The sequence below is a fragment of the Artemia sp. Qi Xiang Cuo genome, chromosome 6, assembly GCF_049724085.1.
Source record: "Artemia sp. Qi Xiang Cuo chromosome 6, ASM4972408v1, whole genome shotgun sequence".
NCBI classification, from domain to species: domain Eukaryota; kingdom Metazoa; phylum Arthropoda; class Branchiopoda; order Anostraca; family Artemiidae; genus Artemia; species Artemia sp. Qi Xiang Cuo.
The window spans coordinates 34,534,005-34,558,964 of NC_142799.1; the positions used below are offsets into that span (position 1 = coordinate 34,534,005).

Consider the following 24,960-nt stretch of genomic DNA (forward strand, 5'->3'; position numbering starts at 1 on the left):
CATGAATTACGTTGAAATTATTGTATACTTCGATTGTGTAAGAATTTTATGGCCTGTTGATTAGCGGTTATTATTTTTATTTATTTATTTTTTACTCTTCGTATTCGGAGGAAATAAAAAGTTTGAATTGAATTGAATAGGTTTCATAGGAATTTAAAATGTATCTGTGTACAGTTGCCAGAACAAAGGAAACGTCAGAGATTAACTGACATTTTAGGGGAGTTATTTGGGCTGAAACAGATTGAGACATATGACATGACCTAGCTTTACGTCTCGGCTGTAGTCGCTATAATAGACATGTACAAAATATGGGATGTGGGCAATATAAAATATTGTTTTTGGCAATGGAGTATGCTAAACAGCTGAAAGTAATAGCGTCATTGGTGTCAAGATGACCTAGTGAATTGACCTAGCTTTACTTCCCGACTGTGTTCTGTATATTACACAAGTACTATTTAAGCCTTGTTGTCAATATAAAAAGTTGATACCAATAAAGATGTAGATGCCAAGAAAAGAATTTTAATAAAGAAATTCAGAACAATCCTTAGAAATCCTTAGAAATCAACTACTGCAATGGTTATGGATTTGAACCATCAAGGACCGCAAGCACCAATGACCTTATCCACCAAGGACCTCAACCTCCATGGTTCCCTATCTCCAACCTCCAGCCTCCTAGATTTCTTAACATATGTACATGTGTGTTGTCTGAAATCTATGATTTGGAATGTTTGGTTTACTATGTTGGACTTTTCTTAGCTAGGTTTTTAACCTTTCGTAGGTGTGTGTTGCATGAAACTTATGATTTGGGATGTCTAGTTTGCTATCTTAGACTTTCCTGAGCAGTTTTCCTAAGGACTCATAGGGTACATTTTTGAATATTTTTTAATAAAGTGGGGTTTTAGAGGTGAAGTTTTATTTTTAAGATGTAATTGAAAAAAAAAGAGTTATAGTTGAAATGAAGGCAGATAGTTTGTCACTGTGCCAAAGAAGAAATTTTATCAGAAGAGGAACTTTATTTCTGCACATCTTCTATTCAATGTAGCAGCTCTTTACTTTTACTTGAAAAATATCCTTTGTGGGAAAAAAAAGTTTTTGCCCTTCTAACAAATATAACAATAAAACTAAATTTACAGACAATTTGCGCTTGATCAATTATTCAACTTTATTTCTGCACATCTTTGATTTAATGTAGCAGCTCTTTACTTTTGCTTGAAAAATATTTTTTGTGGGAAAAAAGGTTTCTGCCACTAGCTAATATAACAATAGATGTAAATTTACAGAAAATTTACGCTTGAACAATTATTCGACTTTATTTCGTCGCATCGTTGATTTAATGTAGCAGCTCTTTACTTTTACTTGAAAAACATCCTTTGTGGAAAAAAAAGGTTTATGTCACTAACAAATATAACAATAGAAGTAAGTTTAAAGAAAATTTACGCTTGAAAAATTATTCAATGATTTTAGTTTAATATAAACTTTCTAGTACCACATCATAATCAGATTCAAAGGTTGAGCTAGAGTAAGATCCTCCCAAACCAACTTACTGTTTACTGTTAAAGCACCGAGGACAGTGAAGATAAATAAATATCTTTATGCTTAACCCGTCTTTATTCTTTAGAATAGTTCTATTCATTCAAGAAATTATGAAAAAAATTGTAAGTAAGTAACAAACACTTTATTGAATTTGCCTCGTTGACACACATCACTCAAATTTCATCCAGGAATCTATGAGAAAATTGTAAGTAAGTAACAAACTCTTTCTTTTATTCACCACTTGGATACACAATACCGAAATTTCATTCAAGAAATAATGGAAAAATTTGTAATTAACTAACAAACTCTTTCCTAAATTTGCCTCTTGGATATACAATTCAGAAATTTCATTAAAGAAATTATGAAAAAAATGTAAGTAAGTAATAAACTCTTTCTTGAACTCACCCCATGGATACTTAATACAGAAATTTAATTAAAAAACTATGAAAAATTGTAAGTAAGTATCAAACTATTTCTTAAATTCGCCTCTTGGATATACAATACAGACATTTCATTCGAGAAATTATGAAAAATTGTAAGTAAGTATCAAACTCTTTCTTGAATTCACCTCTTGACTACAAAATATAGAAATTTTATTCAAGGAATTATAAAATACCGTAAGTAAGTAACGTACTCTTTCTTGAATTCACCTTTTGTATGCACAAAAAAGACATTTCTTTCGAGAAATTATGACAAATTGTAAGTAAGTAGCAAACTCCTTCTTGAATTCACCTCTTAGATACATAATACAGGAATTTCAATCAAGAAACTATGAAAAATTGTAAGTAAGCAACAAACTCTTCCTTGAATTCACCTCGTGTATGCGCATTACAGAAATTTTATTCGAGAAATTATGAAAAACTGTAAGTAAGTAACAAACTCACATCATAGTAAGATTTGGGGGTTGAGTTGCAGTAAGATCCTCTCACATCGACTTATTGTTTACTGTTAAAGTACCGAGGACAGTGAAAATAAATAAATATCTTTAAGGTTAACCCGTCTTTATTCTTTAGAATAGTTCTATTCATTCAAGAAATTATGAAAAAAAATTGTAAGTAAGTAACAAATTCCTTCTTGAATTCGCTTCGTGGACACACAATATGGAAATTTCATCCAGGAAATTATGAGAAAATTGTAAGTAAGTAACAAGCTCTTTCTTGTATTCATCACTTGGATACACAATACTGAAATTTCATAAAGAAATTATGGAAAAATTTATAAGTAACTAACAAACTGTGTCCTGAATTTGTCTCTTGGATATACAATACAGAAATTTCTTTCAAGAAATTATAAGAAAATTGAAAGTAAGTAACAAACTCTTTCTTGAATTCACCTCATAAATACACAATACAGAAACTTCATTCAAAAAATTATGAAAAAATTGTAAGTAAGTACCAAACTCCTTCTTTAATTCGCCTCTTGGATATACAATACAGAATTTTCTTTCAAGAAATTATGAAAAAATTGTAAGTAAGTAATACACTCTTTCTTGAATTCACCTCATGGATACACAACACAGAAAGTTCATTCAAAAAATTATGAAAAAATGTAAGTAAGTATCAAAATCTATCTTGAATTCGCCTCTTGCATACACAATACAGAATTTTCATTCAAGAAATTATGAAAAAATTGCAAATCAGTAGCAAACTCCTTCCTGAATTCATCTCTTGGATGCGCAATACAGAAATTTCATTTGAGAAATTATGAGAAAATTGTAAGTAAGTAATAAACTCTTTCCTGAATTCACCTCTTGGATATACAATTCCGAATTTTCATTCACAAAATTATCAAAAAATTGTAAGTAAGTATCAAACTCTTTCTTGAATTCGCCTCTTAAATATACAATACAGAAATTTCTTTCATGAAATTATGACAAATTTTTAAGTAAGTAACAAACTCTTTCTTGAGTTCACCTCTTGGATGCACAATACAGAAATTTTATTCAAGAAATAACGAAAAAATTGTAAGTAAGTAGCCAACTGTTTCTAGAATTCACCTCTTGTATACACAGTACAGAAATTTCAAGGAAGAAACTATGAAAAAATTGTAAGTAAGTAACAATCTCTTTCTTGAATTCACCTCTTGGATGCACAATACAGAAATTTCATTCAAGAAATTATGAAAAAATTGTACGTAAGTAAGTAACAAACTCGTACTTGAATTCACTTCTTGGATACACAATACAGACATTTCATTTGAGAAATTATAAGAAATTGTAAGTAAGTAAAAAACTCTTTCTTGAATTCAACTCTTGAATACACAATATAGAAATTTTCATTCGAGAAATTATGAAAAATTGTAAGTAAGTTGCAAACCCCTTCTTGAATTAACCTCTTGGATACACAATACAGAAATTTCAATCAAGAAACTATACAAAATTGTAAGTAAGCAACAAACTCTTTCTTGAATTCACCTCTTGTATGCACAATATAGAAATTTCATTCAAAAAATTATTAAAAGATTGTAAGTAAGTAACAAACTCTTTTTGAATTCACCTCTTGGATACACAATACAGAAGTTTCATTCAATAAATTATGAAAAAATTGTAAGTAAGTAACAAAATTTCAAAAAAAAATGGTTAGACCGGTTATAGAAGGCAGCACATCCGATCAGACACACAATCATAGAGAGAGACATGCAAAAAGTTAGTTTAATTTAGATTCACTTAGAGTGTTGATATACATAAAGTCGAAAAGTAATGTTGGGAGGGGAAAAAGATGTGTGCTCTAACTTGAAAAATCGTTTTTTTAAGGTTAATTTATACTAGATTACGTGCACGCACGTCATAATTTCTAGAATGAAATTTCTGTATTGTATATCCAAGAGGCAAATTGAAGAAAGAGTTTGTTAGTTACTTACAAATTTCTCCATAATTTGTTGAATGAAATTCCAGTATTGTGTATCCAAGTTTTGAATATAAGAAAGGATTTGTTATTTACTAACAATTTTCTCATATTTTCCTGGATTAAATTTCCACATTGTGTGTCCACGAGGCGAATTCAAGAAGGTGTTTGTCACTTGAGTACAATTTTTTTTCATAATTGCTTGAATGAATACAACTATTCTAAAGAATAAAGGAGAGTTAAGCATAAAGATATTTATTTATTTTCACTGTCCTCATTTTTATAACCGTAAACAATAAGTTGGTGTGGGAGGATCTTGCTCAAACTCAACCCCAGAATCCTACTATGATGTGAGTTTGTTACTTACTTACAATTTTTCATAATTTATCAAATAAAATTTTTATATTGTGCATGCAAGAGGTGAATTCAAGAAAGAGTTTGTTACTTACTTACAATTTTTCATAATTTCTTGACTGAAATGTCAGTATTGTGTATCCAAGAGGCGAAATCAAGAAAGAGTTTATTACTTACTTACTGCGAAATCAAGAAAGAGTTTTTTACTTACTACTACTGCGTCGTAAAATATGAGTAGGGGAAGACCTTATAACACCGACGGGACTAGATCTTTGACCTCCAATGAGTTAGAATACTACTGAGACATTATCACAGGGAATCAGAGGGCTACAATCCGGGAAGAACAAGATCACGTGCCTATTTCTAGGTCAACCACGTAGCAGGATGTTGTCGAAACTTATCTGCCATCATTAATTTCCAGACAGGATGATGTGTAATTAATACAGACATGAATTACGTTGAACTTATTGTGTATTTCGATTGTGTAAGAATTCATGACAGAAAAATCAATAGGCTTCATAGGAATTTAAAATGTATCTGTGCACAGTTGTCAGAACAAAGGAAACGTCAGAGATTAACTGACATTTTAGGGGAATTAGTTGGACTGAAACAGGTTGAGACATATGACATGACCTTGCTTTACGTCTCGGCTGTAGTGGCTATAATAGACATGTACAAAATATGGGATGTGGGCGAAATAAAATATTGTTTTTAGGAATGGAGTATGCTAAACAGCTGAAAGTAATAGCGTCATTGGTGTCAAGATGACCTATTGAATTGACATAGCTTTACTTCTCGACTGTGTTCTGTATAATGCACAAGTACCATTTAAGTAGCGTTGTCAATTTAAAAAGATGATACTAATAAAGATGTAGATGACAAGAAAAGAATTTTAATAAAGAAATTCAGAACAATCCTTACAAATCCTTACAAATCAACTACCGCGATGGTTATGGATTTGAACCATCAAGGACCACAAGCACCAATGACCTTATCCACCAAGGACCTCAACCTCCATGGTTTCCTATCCCCAACCTCCAGCATCCTAGAATTCTTAACATATTTAGATGTGTGTTGTCTGAAATCTATGATTTGGAATGTTTGGTTTACTATTTTAGACTTTTCTTAGCTAGGTTTCTTAACCTTTCGTAGGTGTGGGCTTCATGAAACTTATGATTTGGGATGTCTAGTTTGCTATCTTAGACTTTCCTGAGCAGTTTTCCTAAGGACTCATAGAGTACATTTTTGAATATTTTTTAATAAAGTTGGGTTTTAGAGGTGAAGTTTTATTTTTAAGATGTAATTGAAAAAAAAGAGTTATAGTTGAAATGACGGCAGATAGTTTGTCACTGTGCCAAAGAAGAAATTTTATCAGAAGATGAACTTTATTTCTGCACATCTTTGATTCAATGTAGCAGCTCTTTACTTTTACTTGAAAAATAACCTTTGTGGAAAAAAAAAGTTTTTGCCACTCTAACAAATATAACAGTAAAACTAAATTTACAGAAAATTTACGCTTGATCAATTATTCAACTTTATTTCTGCACATCTTTGATTTAGTGTAGCAGTTCTTTACTTTTAGTTGAAAAATATCTGTTGTGGAAAAAAGGTTTCTTCCACTCTACAAAAATGACAATAGAAGTAAGTTTACTGAAAATTTACGCTTGAACAATTATTCGACTTTATTTCTGCACATCTTTGATTTAATGTAGCAGCTCTTTACTTTTACTAGAAAAATATTCTTTGTAGGAAAAAAGGTTTCCACCACTAAAAAATATAACAATTAAAGTAAGTTTACAGAAAATTTACGCTTGAACAACTATTTGACTTTATTTCATCGCATCGTTGATTTAATGTAGCAGCTCTTTACTTTTACTTGAAAAACATCCTTTGTGGAAAAAAAGGTTTATGTCACTAACAAATATAACAATAGAAGTAAGTTTAAAGAAAATTTACGCTTGAAAAATTATTCAATGATTTTAGTTTAATATAAACTTTCTAGTACTACATCATAATAAGATTCAAAGGTTGAGCTAGAGTAAGATCCTCCCAAACCAACTTACTGTTTACTGTTAAAGCACCGAGGACAGTGAAGATAAATAATTATCTCTATGCTTAACCCGTCTCTATTCTTTAGAATAGTTCTATTCATTCAAGAAATTATAAAAAAAAATTGTAATTAAGTAACAAACTCCTTCTTGAATTCGCCTCATTGACACACAACACTGAAATTTCATCCAGGAATCTATGAGAAAATTGTAAGTAAGTAACAAACTCTTTCTTTTATTCACCACTTGGATAAACAATACCGAAATTTCATCCAAGAAATCATGAAAAATTTGTAATTAACTAACAAACTCTTTCCTAAATTTGCCTCTTGGATATACAATACAAAAATTTCATTAAAGAAATTATGAAAAAATTGTAAGTAGGTAACAAACTCTTTCTTGAATTCACCCCATGGGTACTTAATACAAAAATTTCATTCAAAAAATTATAAAGAAATTGTAAGTAAGTATCAAACTCTTTCTTGAATTCACCTCTTGGCTAAACAATACAGAAATTTCTTTCAAGAAATTATGGAAAAAATTGTAAGTAAGTAACAAAATCTTTCTTGAATTAAACTCATGAATACACAGTACAGAAATTTCATTCAAGAATTTATTAAAAATTGTAAGTATCAAACTCTTTCTTGAATTCGCCTCTTGGATATACAATACAGAAGTTTCATTCAAGAAATTAGGAAACAATTGTAAGTAAGCAGCAAACTCCTTCTTGAATTCACCTCTTGGATGCAAAATACAGAAATTTCACTCGAGAAATTATGAAAAATTGTAAGTAAGTAACAAACTCTTTCTTGAATTCACCTCATGGATACACAATACAGAAATTTCATTCAAAAACTTATGAAAAAATTGTAAGTAAGTAACAAACTCTTTCTTGAATTTGCCTCATGGAAATTCAATACAGAAATTTCTTTCAAGAAATTATGAAAAATTGTAAGTAAGTAACAAACTCTTTCTTGAATTCACCTCTTAGATATACAATACAGAAATTTCATTCAAGAAATTATGAAAAATTCTAAGTAAGTAATCAACTGTTTTTGGAATTCACCTCTTGGATACACAATACATAAATTTCATTTAATAAATTATGAAAATTGTAAGTAAGTATCAAACTCTTTCCTGAATTCACCTTCGGGATGCAAAATACGGAAATTTAATCCGAGAAGTTGTGAAAAAATTGTAAGTAAGTAACTAACAAACTCGTTCTTAAATTCGCCTCTTGGATACACAATACAGACATTTCATTCGAGAAATTATGAAAAATTGTAAGTAAGTATCAAACTCTTTCTTGAATTCACCTCTTGACTACAAAATATAGAAATTTTATTCAAGGAATTATAAAAACCGTAAGTAAGTAACATACTCTTTCTTGAATTCACCTCTTGTATGCACAAAAAAGACATTTCATTCGAGAAACTATGAAAAATTGTAAGTAAGTAGCAAACTCCTTCTTGAATTCACCACTTAGATACATAATACAGGAATTTCAATCAAGAAACTATGTAAAATTGTAAGTATGCAACAAACTCTTTCTTGAATTCCCCTCGTGTATGCACAATACAGAAATTTTATTCGAGAAATAATGAAAATGTAAGTAAGTAACAAACTCACATCATAGTAAGATTTGGGGGTTGAGTTGGAGTAAGATCCTCTCACACTGACTTATTGTTTACTGTTAAAGTACCGAGGACAGTGAAAATAAATAAATATCTTTAAGCTTAACCCGTCTTTATTCTTTAGAATAGTTCTATTCATTCAAGAAATTATGAAAAAATATTGTAGATAAGTAACAAACTCCTTCTTGAAATCGCTTCGTGGAAACACAACAAGGAAATTTTATCCAGGAAAATATGAGAAAATTGTAAGTAAGTAACAAGCTCTTTCTTGTATTCACCACTTGGATACACAATACCGAAATTTCATTCAAGAAATTATGGAAAAATTTATAAGTATATAACAAACTCTTTCCTGAATTTGCCTCTTGGATATACAATACAGAAATTTAATTCAAGAAATTATAAGAAAATTGTAAGTAAGTATCAAACTCTTTTTTGAATTCACCTCATAAATACACAATACAGATATTTCATTCAAAAAATTATGAAAAAATTGTAAGTAAGTACCGAACTCCTTCTTTAATTCACCTCTTGCACATACAATACAGACTTTTCTTTCAAAAAATTATGAAAAAATTGCAAGTAAGTAGCAAACTCCTTCCTGAATTCATCTCTTGGATGCACAATACAGAAATTTCATTTGAGAAACTATGCGAAAATTCTAAGTAAGTAATAAACTCTTTCTTGAATTTACCTCATGGATAAACAATACAGAAATTTCATTCAAAAAATTATGAAAAAATTGTAAAAAAAGTAACAAACTCTTTCTTGAATTCGCCTCTTGGATATACAATATAGAAATTTCTTTCAAGCAATTATGAAAAAATTGTAAGTAAGTAACAAACTCTTTCTTGAATTCACCTCATGGATACACAATGGAGAAATTTCATTCAAGAAATTATGAAAAATTGTAAGTAAGTATCAAACTATTTTTTGAATTCGCCTCTTGGACACACAATTCAGAAATTTCATTCAAGAAATTTTGAAAAAATTGTAAGTAAGAAGTACACCCCTTCTTGAATCCACCTCTTGGATGCACAATACAGAAATTTTATTCAAGAAATAACATAAAATTTTATGTAAGTAGCCAACTGTTTCTAGAATTCACCTCTTGTATACACAGTACAGAAATTTCACTCAAGAAACTATGAAAAGATTGTAATTAATTCACAAACTCTTTCTTGAATTCACCTCTTGGATGCACAATACAGAAATTTCATTCAAGAAATTATGAAAAAAGTGTACGTAAGTAAGTAATAAACTCTTTCTTGAATTCACCTCTTGGATACACAATATAGAAATTTTCATTCGAGAAATTATGAAAAATTGTAAGTAAGTTGCAAACTCCTTCTTGAATTATCCTCTTGGATACACAATACAGAAATTTCAATCAAGAAACTATAAAAAATTGTAAGTAAGTTGCAAACTCCTTCTTGAAGTAACCTCATAAATACACAATACAGAAATTTCATTCAAAAAATTATGAAAAAATTGTAAGTAAGTACCAAACTCCTTCTTTAATTCGCCTCTTGCATACACAATACAGAATTTTCTTTCAAGAAATTATGAAAAAATTGTAAGTAAGTAATACACTCTTTCTTGAATTCACCTCTTGGATACACAATACGAAAATTTCATTCAAGAAATTATGAAAAAATTGCAAGTAAGTAGCAAACTCCTTCCTGAATTCACCTCTTGGATGCACAATACAGAAATTTTCATTTGAGAAACTATGAAAAAATTGTAAGTAAGTAACAAACTCTTTCTTGAATTTACCTCATGGATAAACAATACAGAAATTTCATTCAAAAAATTATGAAAAAATTGTAAAAAAAGTAACAAACTCTTTCTTGAATTCGCCTCTTGGATATACAATACAGAAATTTCTTTCAAAAATTAGGAAAAATTGTAAGTAAGTAATAAACTCTTTCTTGAATTCACCGGTCATGAGTCAACCCAAAAAAGTCAGTCATCCCACTGCGATTCCAGTGCTTTTCCAGTTGGTAAGGCCCATATGTTATGAACAATCTCAGTTGCTCGCTCACTCCCATGCAATTTCTGCAGATATAGCTGGTCATAGATTTTTAGTTAGTTTTTGGTCTCCAATTGCCTTCAAATGGTTCACAAAACTGCTAAACTGTCTGAATTACCCTTACTGTATGACAATCTGCCTTAGCTCTGTCCTTAGCTCTTGATAGACTATCGTCAACAAGTGAAAATAATCATTTCTACACAATTCTGAAAAAGATATGCCGGCTTTTCCTCTCACAGAGACTACCTGTTTGAATTTACCCTAATTAGGCTCTCAAATCTTTCATCACTTCCACCTAGCTAATAATTCGGCACGTTGGTGGCATACTGACGCACCGAGCTCTGTCTTAGGATGATTGACTATAATCAACAATTAAGAAAAATCATTTTTATACAACTGTGAAAACATTATACCAGCTTTCCTTCTCACAGAGACTACCTATTTTGGCTTTACTCTAATTAGGCTCTCAAATCTTTCACACTTCCACCAAGCTAATAATTCGGTGCGTCGGTGGAATGCCGCAGAAGAGGATTATTGTATCCGCTGCCATCGAATTCTATTTCGGCGCGGCTTCCAGGATTATATATTATTCAGTTAGTTGAAATAATTGCCCTTAGGGAATCTTTTTCAACTATGTGTCGTCCACAAGAAAAAGCCTTCATCATTTTCTTAGCTGGATTAGATGGATTTTCTTACCCCGATGCAACCGATGACATTGTATAGTTTTACTACAACATAAATTATGGCTGTAATCATAGCCAAGGATCATTATCATCATCTACGTTGACCTTACTGTTGAAACCAATACATATAAAAGGTTTTTAGCTTCCAAAAACACAAGATTTATCCAGTTTCTACTTTAGAAATCTTGACGTAATAAATATTTTAATATCTTATCAACTCATTCCGCCAAAAATTTTGCGTATCTTCCCATTTTAGAGTTAGTTCAGCCGTTTGGGAATTCCCAGTCTCCCTATGGGAATTTCGATAGGGAGTTTTGTAATTCCCATTCGGAGTATGGTTTGGATTTTTTTCTAGCTTTTCCGTACGGAGGGCTTAAGTGATTGTGAATTTGTAGCGATATTTTTGAAATTTGAAAAACATGTCAATTGTTATAAAATACAAATTTTCTATTTTTTTTATTTCAAAACTAAAATATCGCAAAACTAGGCATTCACAATGCCTGATTGTATCTTAAATAAATACAATCCCTGATGGAGTTTTGTTGATTTCTGTCTTAAAATTAGTTTGTCTGAATAAAATATATTGTTTATGGGGCAGTAGTGAAATGGCAGCAACTATGACTTGAGTTGTTTTTTCAATATTTTCCTTTTTCAAATAATTGTTATTCTCTGGTCACATTGGTGTTCCTGGCTAAGCGGTTGGCCCTCTGGGTTGGGAAGCCTATGTCCAAGGAGCACAAGTTTAATTCCTGGCATTGCCAGTTTATTTGGTTTGGGATAGGAGTCAGTGATATGACTGTAAGCTCAGCAAGAGTTGTTTCAGCTTTAAATAGGCACCTGAAGAAATCTGGGGCAGGTAAGTGGGAAGGGCATGCAAAAGTAAAGTATAGCTGGTTCCTAGCATTCTATTGTTGTTTCTGGCTAAAGAAACATAAAATGAAGCTCAGTACTGCCAGTTTGGACCTTGAAAATCTAGAGCCACCATACTTACTTACTGTGACTTTTTCTTTAAAAAAATGTGTTTTGCTGTGTTTGAAGTAGAGATTTTAAAGTCATTAATAATTAGAAGCCCTTTCTCTGATTTTGCCAACTTTTTAAGCAATAAACAATTCTTAATCACCTTAAAATATTTCTTTTGGTCCTTTACCGGTGGTTATCCATTCTAATACACTAAACAATGTTTGAAATTTACTATGCCCACTAAAAAGTCTGAAAGTCTAATCTATTTTACCAACTTAGAATGATCAAAAAAATGTAAAAAAATATTTATTTAGTCCTACTGACTTATCCACAGAAACTTTCTTTTAAACCCATTAAATCTAATTTAGAGATGAAGAAATGCAATTAAGATGGTCTTTCCTTTTGCCTGAATAATGGATATATGGACAAGAGTGTGGGTCAAGAGAGATTGCTGGTGAATGTACTGAGGGGTGAATGTTTTGCAAAATTGAAAAATTTACGGTGATTGAGCACAGAAGTCAAATTTTGTGATTTGTTTCTTTTATGCTTATGCAGTGTCAAGTATTTTAAAGTTAATTTTTTTTCTTTTTTTGCCATGGCAATAGGGCCTTAGTGCAATAAGACATACTTATGTCCATCCATTTTCTTTAAACAAACAAGATGTCTATGTTTCCTAGCTTCAATAAATTTAAATGTTATTTTGAGAACAGGGATTCCAAAGTTGGGCAAAAACTTGAAAATAGACCTCTGGTTACAAATAAGTAATTTATATCAATTTAAAGATTTAAAAAAAAATCCTGAAGAAAATAAAAAATACAAATGAATAAATAAAAGTACTCTTTTAAAACCATTTAATGAATTGCCACAAATACGGATCACCCTTAAGATTGAAATAAACAAAGGTACAATTATGTATCTGTTTTCTTTAAACACATTGAAGGGGCAAACCTCCAAGCTTTGACACATTCAATCTTACTTTTGGCTCCTTTTCAAAAGGGGACTGTCTCTGCATTCTTTTCCATCAACTAAAAACAGTAGGAGTAGCACCAGGTACAAGTGACCTTCCTCTTAGTCTACATACCCAGGGGGAAATCTTGCAGCTCTATACCAGCCTATAATTTACTCCCAACTTGCCTAATTTGCAAATATACAGCCCAAATTATATATTTCCAATGTATTCTTCCACCTGTCACTTGTTTTCCAGTTCATGTTTTGTCACAGGTGATGAAATTAATAGGTACTAGGTTTGAAGGACAAATTGAAAAAATAAATAATAATTATTTAATTTAAGATATAGATTTCTATTTTAGGAGGGTTGGAGTTAAGTACAACAGAGCTGCATGTAAAATGTGTAAGCTATAATCATTATTCAAATTATAAAGGGTCACTTTTTTAACATGTTTTCTTCTCTAAGCCTACAAGTCCTTCTCCAAGCTTATACCACATCAAGCCCTGTGTACCCAGATAAAAAGGAGTAGCAACAAGCTACATAGGCATAAGCATATGCTATTTAACAATGACTTCTCTAATGCTTAACTGTGACCCCTCAGTAATATTGACAAGAATTAAGTAACAGACAAAAAAAATTTTAATGGCAATCAGGAACAGGATACAGGCTAAAGAGGGCAAAAACCAGGGCAGCAATTTTGCAGTTTGGATACGTGTGAACAGTCTCCCTATTGGAAATCCTATGCGTTTTCCCCAAACGTCTGACCTTACCCTTATGGTTACGACGGTGTAAAGTATTACACGTTCTTAAGCATTGCCTAATTCTGTGTCAAGGAAAGAACAAAACACCCAAATCCAATGTGAAGGATCCTTAAGCATGCAAAATTATCCATGATTTTTCAATGGAAAACAATATACCAACCAGAATTAATTATCCGTCCTTTAGGACCTGATTCAAAGTAGTTTGTCCTGCCTATTTAGCCAACTTGAAACCCCCATAATAGTTTGGATTCCTAAGATGGCATTGTTCATCCTTCCTCCTTCACGCATATAAAAAGTAGCTTTTGTGAATATAGTTTTCCACTGCATAAAGACCAAAAATACTTTCAGAGAGAGACTCAATAATGGTAAGTAATATGTACAAAAACCTGAAGTGGAACTGCGGCAATTTTTACAGACAAAAGTCTCAGTACCATCATAGCATTCCATATGATATCAGGATGTTAATACCAGGTTCTATTCTTAAATTGGTGATCAAAGTTGGCCATATTTTTATACCTTAAATATGTACAATTTTTGGTACACTAAAAATGTTTCTCGTCAGAGCAGAGACATGTGATATTATATAACACTGTTCTATAAGAATTGGATGTTCTAAATGCAAAATTATGACTAAACTGCAAAGTGATTATGAAAGCAGTGGTTTAAGTGATAATTGGGTTTACGTCACATTAAAGTGCACAAAAGTGGGGCCCGTCTTTTGATCCAAGGTTGTGGTAAACCATCCCTCACACTTATAATTAGGGAACCAAAGATAATTGCCACCATAACAAACTTCCTATATATATTTTTTTTTTAGTATAAAAAGGTATGGATAAGCTAAGTTGATTTTCTAACTGCTCAAACAAAACCTTTAATGGTATCTTTGGACTCAAGCTCAGCAGTGTTTTTATGTTTGTTTTATTATTGTTTTTTTACAAACTTGGAAAAACTTCTCTTTAATCATTGGTTGTGTATTCGTTCAAAGATAAGTTTGCTTAAGACAAGGAAAGTAATTAGCCTAGTTCCCACAATCCCTTATTTACTAGTAGCCGTGACGACCCGAAATTGTCGACGTAATCACAATCACAAAACTGGGACTGTTTCAGTACGATTAAATATATTTTTCAGGAACATTTTCCCTTCACCTCCTATTTTCCTTTCCCCTTCAATTCCTACTTATAGACGTGGCAATTATCAGATGCTACTCATAAAGAGGATTTTTTGCATTAATTTAGTATTTATCTGTATGCACGACGGTGAAAAAGGGCCAGAGTAACATAATTTCCGAAAGTTTCTAATACCAGCAATTACCTCCTTTCTATAGTCAGAGTCAACATTTTTTCCATAGGGAACAATATATCTAGGGTTTCGTAAGCCCATATCGTTTGAGCAACCAATTTTGCAGATTAAGGTTCAATATTATTGTTCAATTTCACATTTAGAGTTGTAGACTAAATTAACATTCAACTAGAAAAAACAGCTGAAACGGAGGAAGGCATGCCCATCACATCCAATGAAGGGTTTCTACTTTAGGAAATTGTCTAGTTTATGTAAAAAAAAAATCAGGTTAGTCTATGGGCTATTTAGGCAAAATATGAATGAAAAGAAACAAAAATACTGTCCATCATTTTCAACATGGATGAAAATTCGAAAAATACTATATAGTACGCAAAATTGCAACTATATAAATTCTCCGGGGAGACTAGACCCAATAGCTCCCATCCTGCGTGCATGCCTGCAAATCGTTCTAAATGAGTCGCATTTTGCTTCAGAAACTACGCTCTTTAAATCCTAAAATAAAAAAAGACGGAATCAATTGCAAAAAGTCTTATTAAAATAATTAACGCAATATAAAACATCAAAGTTTTTTCTACTTTCTTTCGTTGTCGAATCCTAAAAATATCATAGGATGGAATTTTTTGTCCATCTTCCTCTTCTTCATAGTCATTCCTTGTCTTTGCTGCTTTTTTCCTCTTAATTTTCTCTTCTTTCCCATTGTCTTCGACCCAGTGAACTGACTTGACAAGATCAAAAAGTTTTGTTGATACCCCTTCTTCTTCTCTACCAGGTTTATCTGATTAAAAAGAAATTCAAAAATACTCTTAATCATACGAGTATTTATTAATTTAATTTCTTGAAAAAAGATTAATACAATCTGAAAAATTAGAACCTTTAAAATAACTGAAATGCTGTGTTTGGTGTTTCTTTTTTTTTTTTTTTTTTTCCTATCTGAAAAAATGGTGGAATTTTCTATTTTTTGCCATAAGAAAAATTACGGATGCGTGTTTATTTGCTGTTTTTTTCCCGGGGTGATCGTATCGACCCAGTGATCCCAAAATATCGGGAGGGCGATCATTCAAACAGAAATTGAAAGTTCTAGTGCACTTTTTATGTGACCAAAAAATTGGAGGGCAACTAGGCCCCCTCCCAAAGTCGTCCTTTTTATCTCAAAGTCGTCTGATCATAACTTTGAGATAGCCTTTTTTTTCCAGCATAGTTAAAAGGCCGAATAAATATATCTATAGAGATTTTATGACCCCCCACAGCCCCTGGGAAAAGGTTTTTTTTTTTTTTTTTTAAACCCACCTCCTCTCCTCTCAGTGGTACTAACTTCATTATTTCCGAAACTAATAACTAAATTTATGTACCACCTAGACTAAAAAAAAAAAAAAAAAAAAAAAAAACAATAAATTTTTTTAAAAATAATAAAAATTAAAAAATAAATTTTAGCAGTTAATGATTTAAAGATTTCGTTTGGGGGCATTATACAACCAATTAACCAACATTAATTCAACATCTGCCTAGCCGCTTTGCAGGGCCGCTTCCGGTATAGGGAACCCCTTCCACGGTGGCACCAACTATCAAACTCCAAGAAAATACTTTAATTTGCCTCAAAAATTCCTCTGTTTACCTTATAATCCCATCCTCCCAAATTACTCTCTCTTACCTCAAAAACGCCCAAATAAAAAACTTTGTCTGAACATCATCTTACACAAACATACCCTCAACACTTAGACAAAGTTTTTCATTTTTATTTTTTTCCTTTATTTCCTCATTTTCTAAAAACCCTTTTCAACTGCTCAAATTCCAAAAAAAAAAAAATAAATAAATAAATAAATAAATAAATAAAAATATATAAAAAATAATTTAATAAATATTCATTTCAAAATATTTCTCAAATCTATTACTTATTCTCAAAAAATCTACTTCTTTATCTAAAAACTTTTTAAAAATATCAATATTTATTTTTTCCTTCCTTTTTCTTCTGCTCCATACATACCAGCATAAATTTCCTACTATAAAACACACCATATTTTTCTTTTTATCCTCCATTTTTTCCCTTATATCTAACTTCATAATCCTTTTTTTATCCTCCTCACTTTCTGTACTCACACCTAAATTTCTTACTATCTCAAAAACAAAATTAAAAATATTTTCATTTTTCTCACACTCCAAAAATTCATGAGATAGTCCATCTAGTACCACCTCTGAACAGAGGCGACACCTTGGGTTTTCACTTCTAATAAAACGCGCAATTCTATCTCTATACGGCATAATCCTATGTATTATCATAAACATAACTTCTCTCACCCTTGTTTCCATGGGGAAGGCGGGGAGGTTACTAAATGCTGTTTCAAAATTTATAAAAGGTTCTTTTTCCTTTACATGATAAATTGGTTCATTTTCTGTCAATTTCAGCAAATTTCCAATTTCACGTTTTTTCATTTTTTCCTCTACTTCTAACAGGCCAGTTTCTTTTGCCTGTTGTATAACTTTAAAAATGTTTCGTGCATACATTGGGATCTTTGTTTCTGGAAAATCTTCTTCATTCAGTGCTTTTATTAGCCACTCTCTTGTTAAAATAGAATGATTTCCTCTATTTAGGGAGTCAATGGTATTTCTTATTAGGAGGTTCTTGCAGGCTGACCTAAAATCCAAAACTCTATTTCCACCTTTATCTTTAGGTTGATAGAGCATTCCCTTGTTTAGTTTTTCAACCTTACCATGCCATACAAACCTCAAAATATGTTTCTCAATTTCTGTCGCCAGGGAATCCGGAAGAGGTTATGGGTGCAAGATAGAGGAGTCGGGGGATGCAATACATGTTGATGTATGTTGCTCTTTGGAATACTGTCAAAGACAGATTTTTTTTCATTGCCATTTAGCAAGTACTGAATTTCTGCTACTTTCTTAAACCATGCCTTCTGCCACATGTTTTCTTCTGTGCTAATATTAACTCCAAGTATTTTCGTTAACGTCACGACTGGTAACCAAGAAAAATTTTCCAAGCTCTTTTTCTATTCTTCATCATCACTTAGAGGTAGCATGTTGCTCTTCTTCTTGTGGATATTTACCTTATACTGTTGTTCATACCATCTCGGGGTTCGAGTTACTTCCAGTACATCTTGAGATCCATTCGCTAAGAAAGTTGCATCGTCTACATAAGCCGCTGACTTGAGTACCTTTGCCTTGCAAATGGGTATACCTGTAGTACGTGCTTCAATATACTTTATTAAAGGATCAAGGTAAATCTCAAAAAAATACGACGAACTCGGGTCTCCTTGTCTTAAACCGATTTCAAAGGGGACGGGTCTCTTCTTTTCTCAATTCAAAACAATCTGGCCAGTAGCATTTATGTATAGGTTCTTAAAAAAATTTATAAACTCTTTACAAAAAGAAAATTTCTCTTTCATCAAAATCCATAATATTTCTCTCTCTACCGAGTCATATGCTTTAATTAAATCTATGCAGATTAATACTTACGAAAACTCACGTTTTAAAAGCTCTTCTTCTTTTTCCAGGAATAGATCTCTCAGCATTCTAAGTATATGCTGTATTTTCCGGCCTTTTATCCCACCGTATTGAGTCTCTCCTAATATCTTCCCAATAATCTCCTTTAGACGATTAGTCAATATTTTTGAAACTAATCGAGTATCGCTGGGCAGTAGCGAAATCGGTCTCCAATTTTCCAGTTTCTCTGGGTCTCCTTTTTTTGGGACCAAAGTAATCACTGCTAGTCTTTGGGTTTTGTCTGCTCCTTTTTTTATCATTTCATTCATCGCCCCTAAAAGCGTTTCAGATATTTCACTATCAAAGAGTTTGTAAAACTGATATCCGAGGCCATCCTTTCCTGGGGCTTTCCCGCTCTTTGTTTCTTTCAGAGCTTTTTTTAGTTCCTGTTCCGTAATATTCTCACATAGAAGTTCATTTTCATGGTCGGCTACTTCATTTGAGGCGCAGAAACCTTGTAAAAAAAAACCTTCCAATGCTCAGATTCTCTTTTCTTTTGTATTTATTTTGGTAACAGTCCCGGACTTGCACATGGATTTGTGCCTCCTCTTCGATTATTTTTCCATCATCTTGTTTCAAACGTTTCATTATATTTTTTCTTCTCTTTTTATTCTTGCTTTCTGGATCATTGCTAGACTAATTTGCTACCCTTCATATATTTTGCTTAGTCGATTGGTTTTTTTCCAATATTCAAAAAGCTAATTTTCCAGTTTTTTTAGTTCGTTTTTAATTTCCTGGTACTCAATAATTGTGTTGTTTGTATTTCCATCTATTTCCGCTTTAAGTTGTGTGAGAACTCTTTTCAAGTGACGCTCATGTGTCGTTTTTTCTGATTTCACTTTTCTTTCTAATTTTAGTATGAAATTTTTTATCTCCCTTTTTATCTTCAACCACTTTTCCAGTTGACTTGATTTTTTTTTTCTTTCTCCTTAAAATAGAGGATTTTTCCTTTGATTTGATTCCTTACCCACTTATCTTTAAGCGAGTCTGGGTGCAGCTTCCAAAAAACAGGCTTTATTATTTGATCTTTTGTTTGTTTTCCAACAATCATTTGTACAGCATAGTGATCAGAAAAAGTTACATGCTCGTGTATCACTTGACTAATTAATTTTTCTATTCTGGATATTGCATAAATTCTGTCAATACGGCTTGCGCTACAACTTCCCACTCTTGTAAGAGATATGCTATTATTTTTTTCTATCCATACATCTAGTAAACTGTAAGTCTGAATACATTTTTTAAGCATTTCATTTATACGTCTACATGCAACTTTCTTATTTTTTACCGAAATGTCGTCTTCTCTTAATACACAGTTAAAATCTCCCAGTAAGACTATTTTTCCATTTGGTGGTGTGTACTTTGGTAGTATTGTTTCAGTTACAAAAACTCTCTCCTTTGCATTATTGGTACCTGATGGCATGTGTACATTTACAAGGGTCATTCCACTAAGTTTTATAGAACATATTTTACAATCTTCCTCGTATGTAAAATCCTCTTGATTCACTTCTAAGTCCTCTTTTATAATAAAGCCAATGTCATGTGTTGTGCCTGCGGTGAAAAGTATGTATCGTAACTTTTGTGTTTTTTATTTTCGGAGTGTCTAGTTCTTGTATGGCTAGGACGTCCCAGCTTGATCTCTAGGTAATCTAAAAACATTTCTTGCCGCTTCAACTGCTTTAAACCATTTAAGTTCAATGTTCCTATGTTCAAGTTCATTTCCTTGTAGTTATATTTGCCCCTTTTTTCTTTTCAGGCCTCTCACTTTTTTCTATTAGTGAAGAATTGCTTAGTCGTCTTTTGACAGTTTCCGTTTTCTTTTCTGGGGCAGGAAAGCCTGATGCCCCGCATTCAGTCTTTTCTGTGCCTTTTCTTTTCGCTATCGGTCTTTGGATTTCTCTTTTTGGTTTCTCTTTAGTTACTTCCCCTTTAGGCTCTGCTATCCTTTTATCTGTACTTTCCAGGGTTTTTTCTGTTTCGTTTGTGGTTTGTTCGCTGGTTAAGTTTCCTACAGCTTGTAGAACCATATCTACTGCCTGTGACGGGGTAAGCTTTTGGATCTCTGGAGTTCGAAAGTCTGGCGTTTTTGAAACTACTGGAGTGATTTCTCGCAAGTTTTGCTGCTTTAGGTGATTCGTGGGGTTTGGTGGTAGTGGGGGGAAATTGGGGTGATCTGTTAATGATCTATTGTTCTCTTGGTTCGAAACCACTGATCCAGTTCGAATTTTTCTTTTTTTGGGCAGTGCTCAGCTTCATGGCTAGCCTCATGGCAGATAAAGCACGATTTGGGTTGTGTTTTGTAACGAACGAATATTTTTTCATTTTTCCACATGATTGATGGAGGAATATCTTTTGTTATATTCATCAAAGCTGTGGCTCGGCCAGTGAAAACTTCAATTAGTCCTATTCCTTCGTATTTTTTCCTCCGGATATTTAAAACTTCTCCATAGCCTGCAAGGACCGCTGCGATATCCTGCTCTGTTGCCTCACCCGGTACGCGCCTCAGAGTAACCACAACTGGTCTTTTCCCTACTCTGTCGCACGTAACAAGATATCTTTCGTTATTGAAATTAAATTTTAGGTCTTCTTCTTTCCATTGTTCGCTCATTGTATCGGCAATAATGGGGGACACCAGTTCGACACAGACTATTCCTAGCTTTCTAAAATCATCAGAATCTATCGCTCACACATTTCCAGCATTCCGGCTTAGAGGTTTTAGCCATCGATGAATTCCAACTCTAAAATCTCTTGGGTTTTATATTCTGGTACTAATCAAAAAGTGAAACTCACTGTTGCCTTCCCAGTATTATACATCCCTTACAAAAAAAAAAAAAAAAAAAAAAAAAAAAAAAATCACCTTTTTCCCCTTCTCTTTCTTTCCTTCCTTCCCCTTTTTTTCTTCCTTTTTTTCCCTTTCCTTCTTTCCCTTTTTACCCCTTTCTGTTTTCCTCACTAAAACAATTCCCTACTTAACAAAACACAAGAAGAACAACTTATCGCTTATTGACAGTCTCTTTCGCTAAAATTACGGTATCAGTTAAATATATCCAAATTGGAATGAATCGCACTGCATTGAACAGACGCCAAAACGATACTGAGAATTAGGAGAATTAGAAAATACAATACGGTAAAAATCAAACATTATATATCATAACACGTACCGATCGTGATTTGGTTTTCAGCATTTAAAGTTCCATATTGCAATATTAGTCACTGGCTTGAATCAATCAACATGTCAAAAATGCTTAAATACAGACTTTGGTCGATATCAAGCACCCTTTTTGAAAACGTCAAATCCAATTGTATTAAGCAATATTAGCATCAGACGTATAATCAACAATCTAAAAAAATCCTTACATACCAGTTTTGGTGAAAAATGGATATTATTTGTGAAATATGTACTTAGTATATTTTATTTCAGGCTTCAATAGTCCAATGTGAGCCTAAAGTTTTAATAAAGAACCTCAACCACTGGCAAAAAGACCCTATTCCGGACCCTCCATCGTACAGATTGAAAATTTTACAAGCTCTGATTTCACCAAGATATTCAATCTACTGCTCAAATTAGCCTATAAGTCGACTGTTTTAAATTGGATATTTCCACTATTTGGGACCCTTGTCCAAGGTCAACTAAATCGGCGTTCACATGTGTGTCTAGGTAGAATCCCATGTCTATACATGTGTCTGGTCAGAAATCAATGTCTAGATAACTACCGTTCACATTTTAAATTTGGTGCTTGACTAGACAAGATAGAGCTAAGCATTCAGTTCTAGACTCTAGCTCAAAGTATAGGATGTTCGATTACAGCCAACCCGAATGTGTCAAGTTCCACTATTTTCATCATCTATGTTTACATTTTTAAACTGAAATTTAAGTTTTGTTTTCTCATTAATTGTTTTTTTATTTTAGGCAAATACGCAACACTGGACATAATAGTGGAACACACTTAGACAATTTTTTGGCTTGTCTCATCCATTATCTTGTCACAGTAAAAACAGGGATTACAATTTTGAAAGTTTGACCCGCATAAGCTTTCTCGATAGGCTAGAAATGACAACTGTAATCCATTTGAAACTAAATTTGTAGTTTTAGCTAAGTACTGAATTTTTCTTGGGAACGGTAATTGCCTAGAAACGACAATACAGACATTACAATGCCTAGAGATTAGAATTTTTTCTCGTCAGAGCAGAGACACATGACATTATATAGCACTGTTCTATAAGAATTAGATGTTCTAAATGCAAGTTTATGACTAAAGTGCAAAGTGATTATGGGAGCAGTGGTTTAAGTGATAAGTGGGTTTAAGTCACTTTAAAGTGCACAAAAGTGGGCCCGGCTTTTGATCCAAGGTTGCGGTAAACCCTTTCTCACACATACAATTATGGAACCAAAGATAATTGCCACCATAACAAACTTCCTATATATATTTTATTTTGTTAGTATAAAAATGTTTCTCGTCAGAGCAGAGACACATGGCATTATATAACACTGTTCTATAAGAATTAGATGTTCTAAATGCAAAATTATGACTAAACTGCAAAGTGATTATGGAAGCAGTGGTTTATGTCATAAGTGGGTTTACGTCACATTAAAGTGCAAAAAAGTGGGCCCGTCTTTTGATCCAAGGTTGCAGTAAACCATCCCTCCCACTTATAATTATAGAACCAAAGATAATTGCCACCATAACAATCTTCCTATTTATATATATATTTTTTTGTTAGTATAAAAAGATATGGATAAGCTAAGTGGATTTTCTAACTGCTCAAACAAAACCTTTAATGGTATCTTTGGACTCTAGCTCAGCAGTGTTTTTTGTTTGTTTTATTATTATTTTTTTTTACAAAGTTGGAAAACTGTCTCTTTAATCATTGGTTCTGTATTCGTTCGAAGATAAATTTGCTTAAGACAAGGAAAGAAATTAGCGTAGTTCCCACAATTCTTCATTTAATAGCAGCCGTGACGACTCGAAATTGTCTATGTAATCACAATAAAAAAACTAGGACTGTTTCAGTACTATTAAATATATTTTTCAGGAGCATTTCCCCTTCACGTCCTATTTTCCTTTCCCGTTCTATTCCTATCTATAGACGTGGCAATTATCAGACGCTTCTCATAAAGAGGTTTTTTTGCACTAATTTAGTATTTATCTGTATGCACGACGCTGAAAAAGGGCCAGCCTAACATAATTTCCGAAAGTTTCTAATACCATCAATTATATTCTTTCTATAGTCAAACATTTTTCCCATAGGGAACAATAATCTAGGGTTTCGTAAGCCCATATCGTTTAGGCAACCAATTTTGCAGATTACGGTTCAATATTTTTGTTCAGTTTCATATTTACAGTTGTAGACTAAATTAACATTCAGTTAAAAAAACAGCTGAACCGGAGGAAGGGGTGCCCATCACATCCAATGAAGGGTTTCTATCTCAGGAAATTGTCTAGCTTATGTGAAAAAAAAAATCAGGTTAGTCTATGGGCTATTTAGGCAAAATTTGAATATAAAGAAACAAAAATACTGTCCATCATCTTCAACATCGAGGAAAATTGGAAAAATACTCAATATTGCGTAAAATTGCAACTATCTAAATTCTTTGGGGAGAAGAGGGGGGACTAGACCCAATAGCTCCAATCCTGCGTGCATGCCTGCAAATTGTTCTAAATGACTCGCATTTTTCTTCAGAAACTACGCTCTTTAAATCCTAATATAAAGGAGACGGAATTAATCACAAAAAGTTTTATTAAAATAATTAACGTAATATAAAAAATCAGTTTTTTTACTTTCTTTCGTTGTCGAATCCTAAAAATATCATAGGATGGAATTTTTTGTCCATATCCCTCTTCTTCATCATCATTCCTTGTCTTTGCTGCTTTCTTCCTCTTAGTTTTCTCTTCTTTCTCATTCTCTATCACCCAATGAACTGACTTGACAAGATCAACAAGTTTTGTTGATACCCCTTCTTCTTCTCTACCAGATTTATCTGATGAAAACGAAATTGAAAAATACTCTTTAATCATAGTTATTACTTTAATTTCTTGAAAAAAGATTAATGCAATCTAAAAAATTAGAATCTTTCAAATAACTGGAATGCTGTGTTTTGTGTGTCTTGGCTAATTAGAATACACAATACGGTAAAAATAAAACATTATATATCGGAACACGTACCGATCGTGGTTTGGTTCTCAGTATTTAAAGTTCCATATTGCAATATTAGTCACTAGCTTGTAATCAATCAACATGTCAAAAGTCTTTAAATACCTACTTTGGTGGATATAAAGCACCATTTTTGAAAAACGTCAAATCAAATTATATTAAGCAATATTAGCATCAGACGTATAATCCACAATCTAAAGAAATCCTTACATACCAATTTTG

At 32.4% G+C, this 24,960-nt stretch overlaps 2 protein-coding genes across 4 annotated transcripts in view; one reads left to right on the forward strand and one right to left on the reverse strand.

Annotated features, from left to right (window-relative positions):
• LOC148951156 (protein adenylyltransferase Fic-like) overlaps window positions 1-24,960 on the forward strand; it is a 464,238-nt gene that overhangs the window by 327,995 nt on the left and 111,283 nt on the right. The window lies entirely within an intron of this gene.
• Window positions 15,649-24,960, reverse strand: part of LOC148951160 (TAR DNA-binding protein 43-like) — an 83,705-nt gene continuing 74,393 nt past the window's right edge. For all 3 annotated transcript variants that reach the window (XM_089090683.1, XM_089090684.1, XM_089090685.1), the window contains exons 6-7: window positions 24,366-24,565; window positions 15,649-15,871 (exon numbers count right to left, since the gene is read on the reverse strand). In XM_089090683.1, coding sequence (XP_088946809.1) covers window positions 15,668-15,871; window positions 24,366-24,565 — 404 coding nt within the window. In that variant the 3' untranslated portion in view covers window positions 15,649-15,667. The remainder of the gene's footprint in view (window positions 15,872-24,365; window positions 24,566-24,960) is intronic.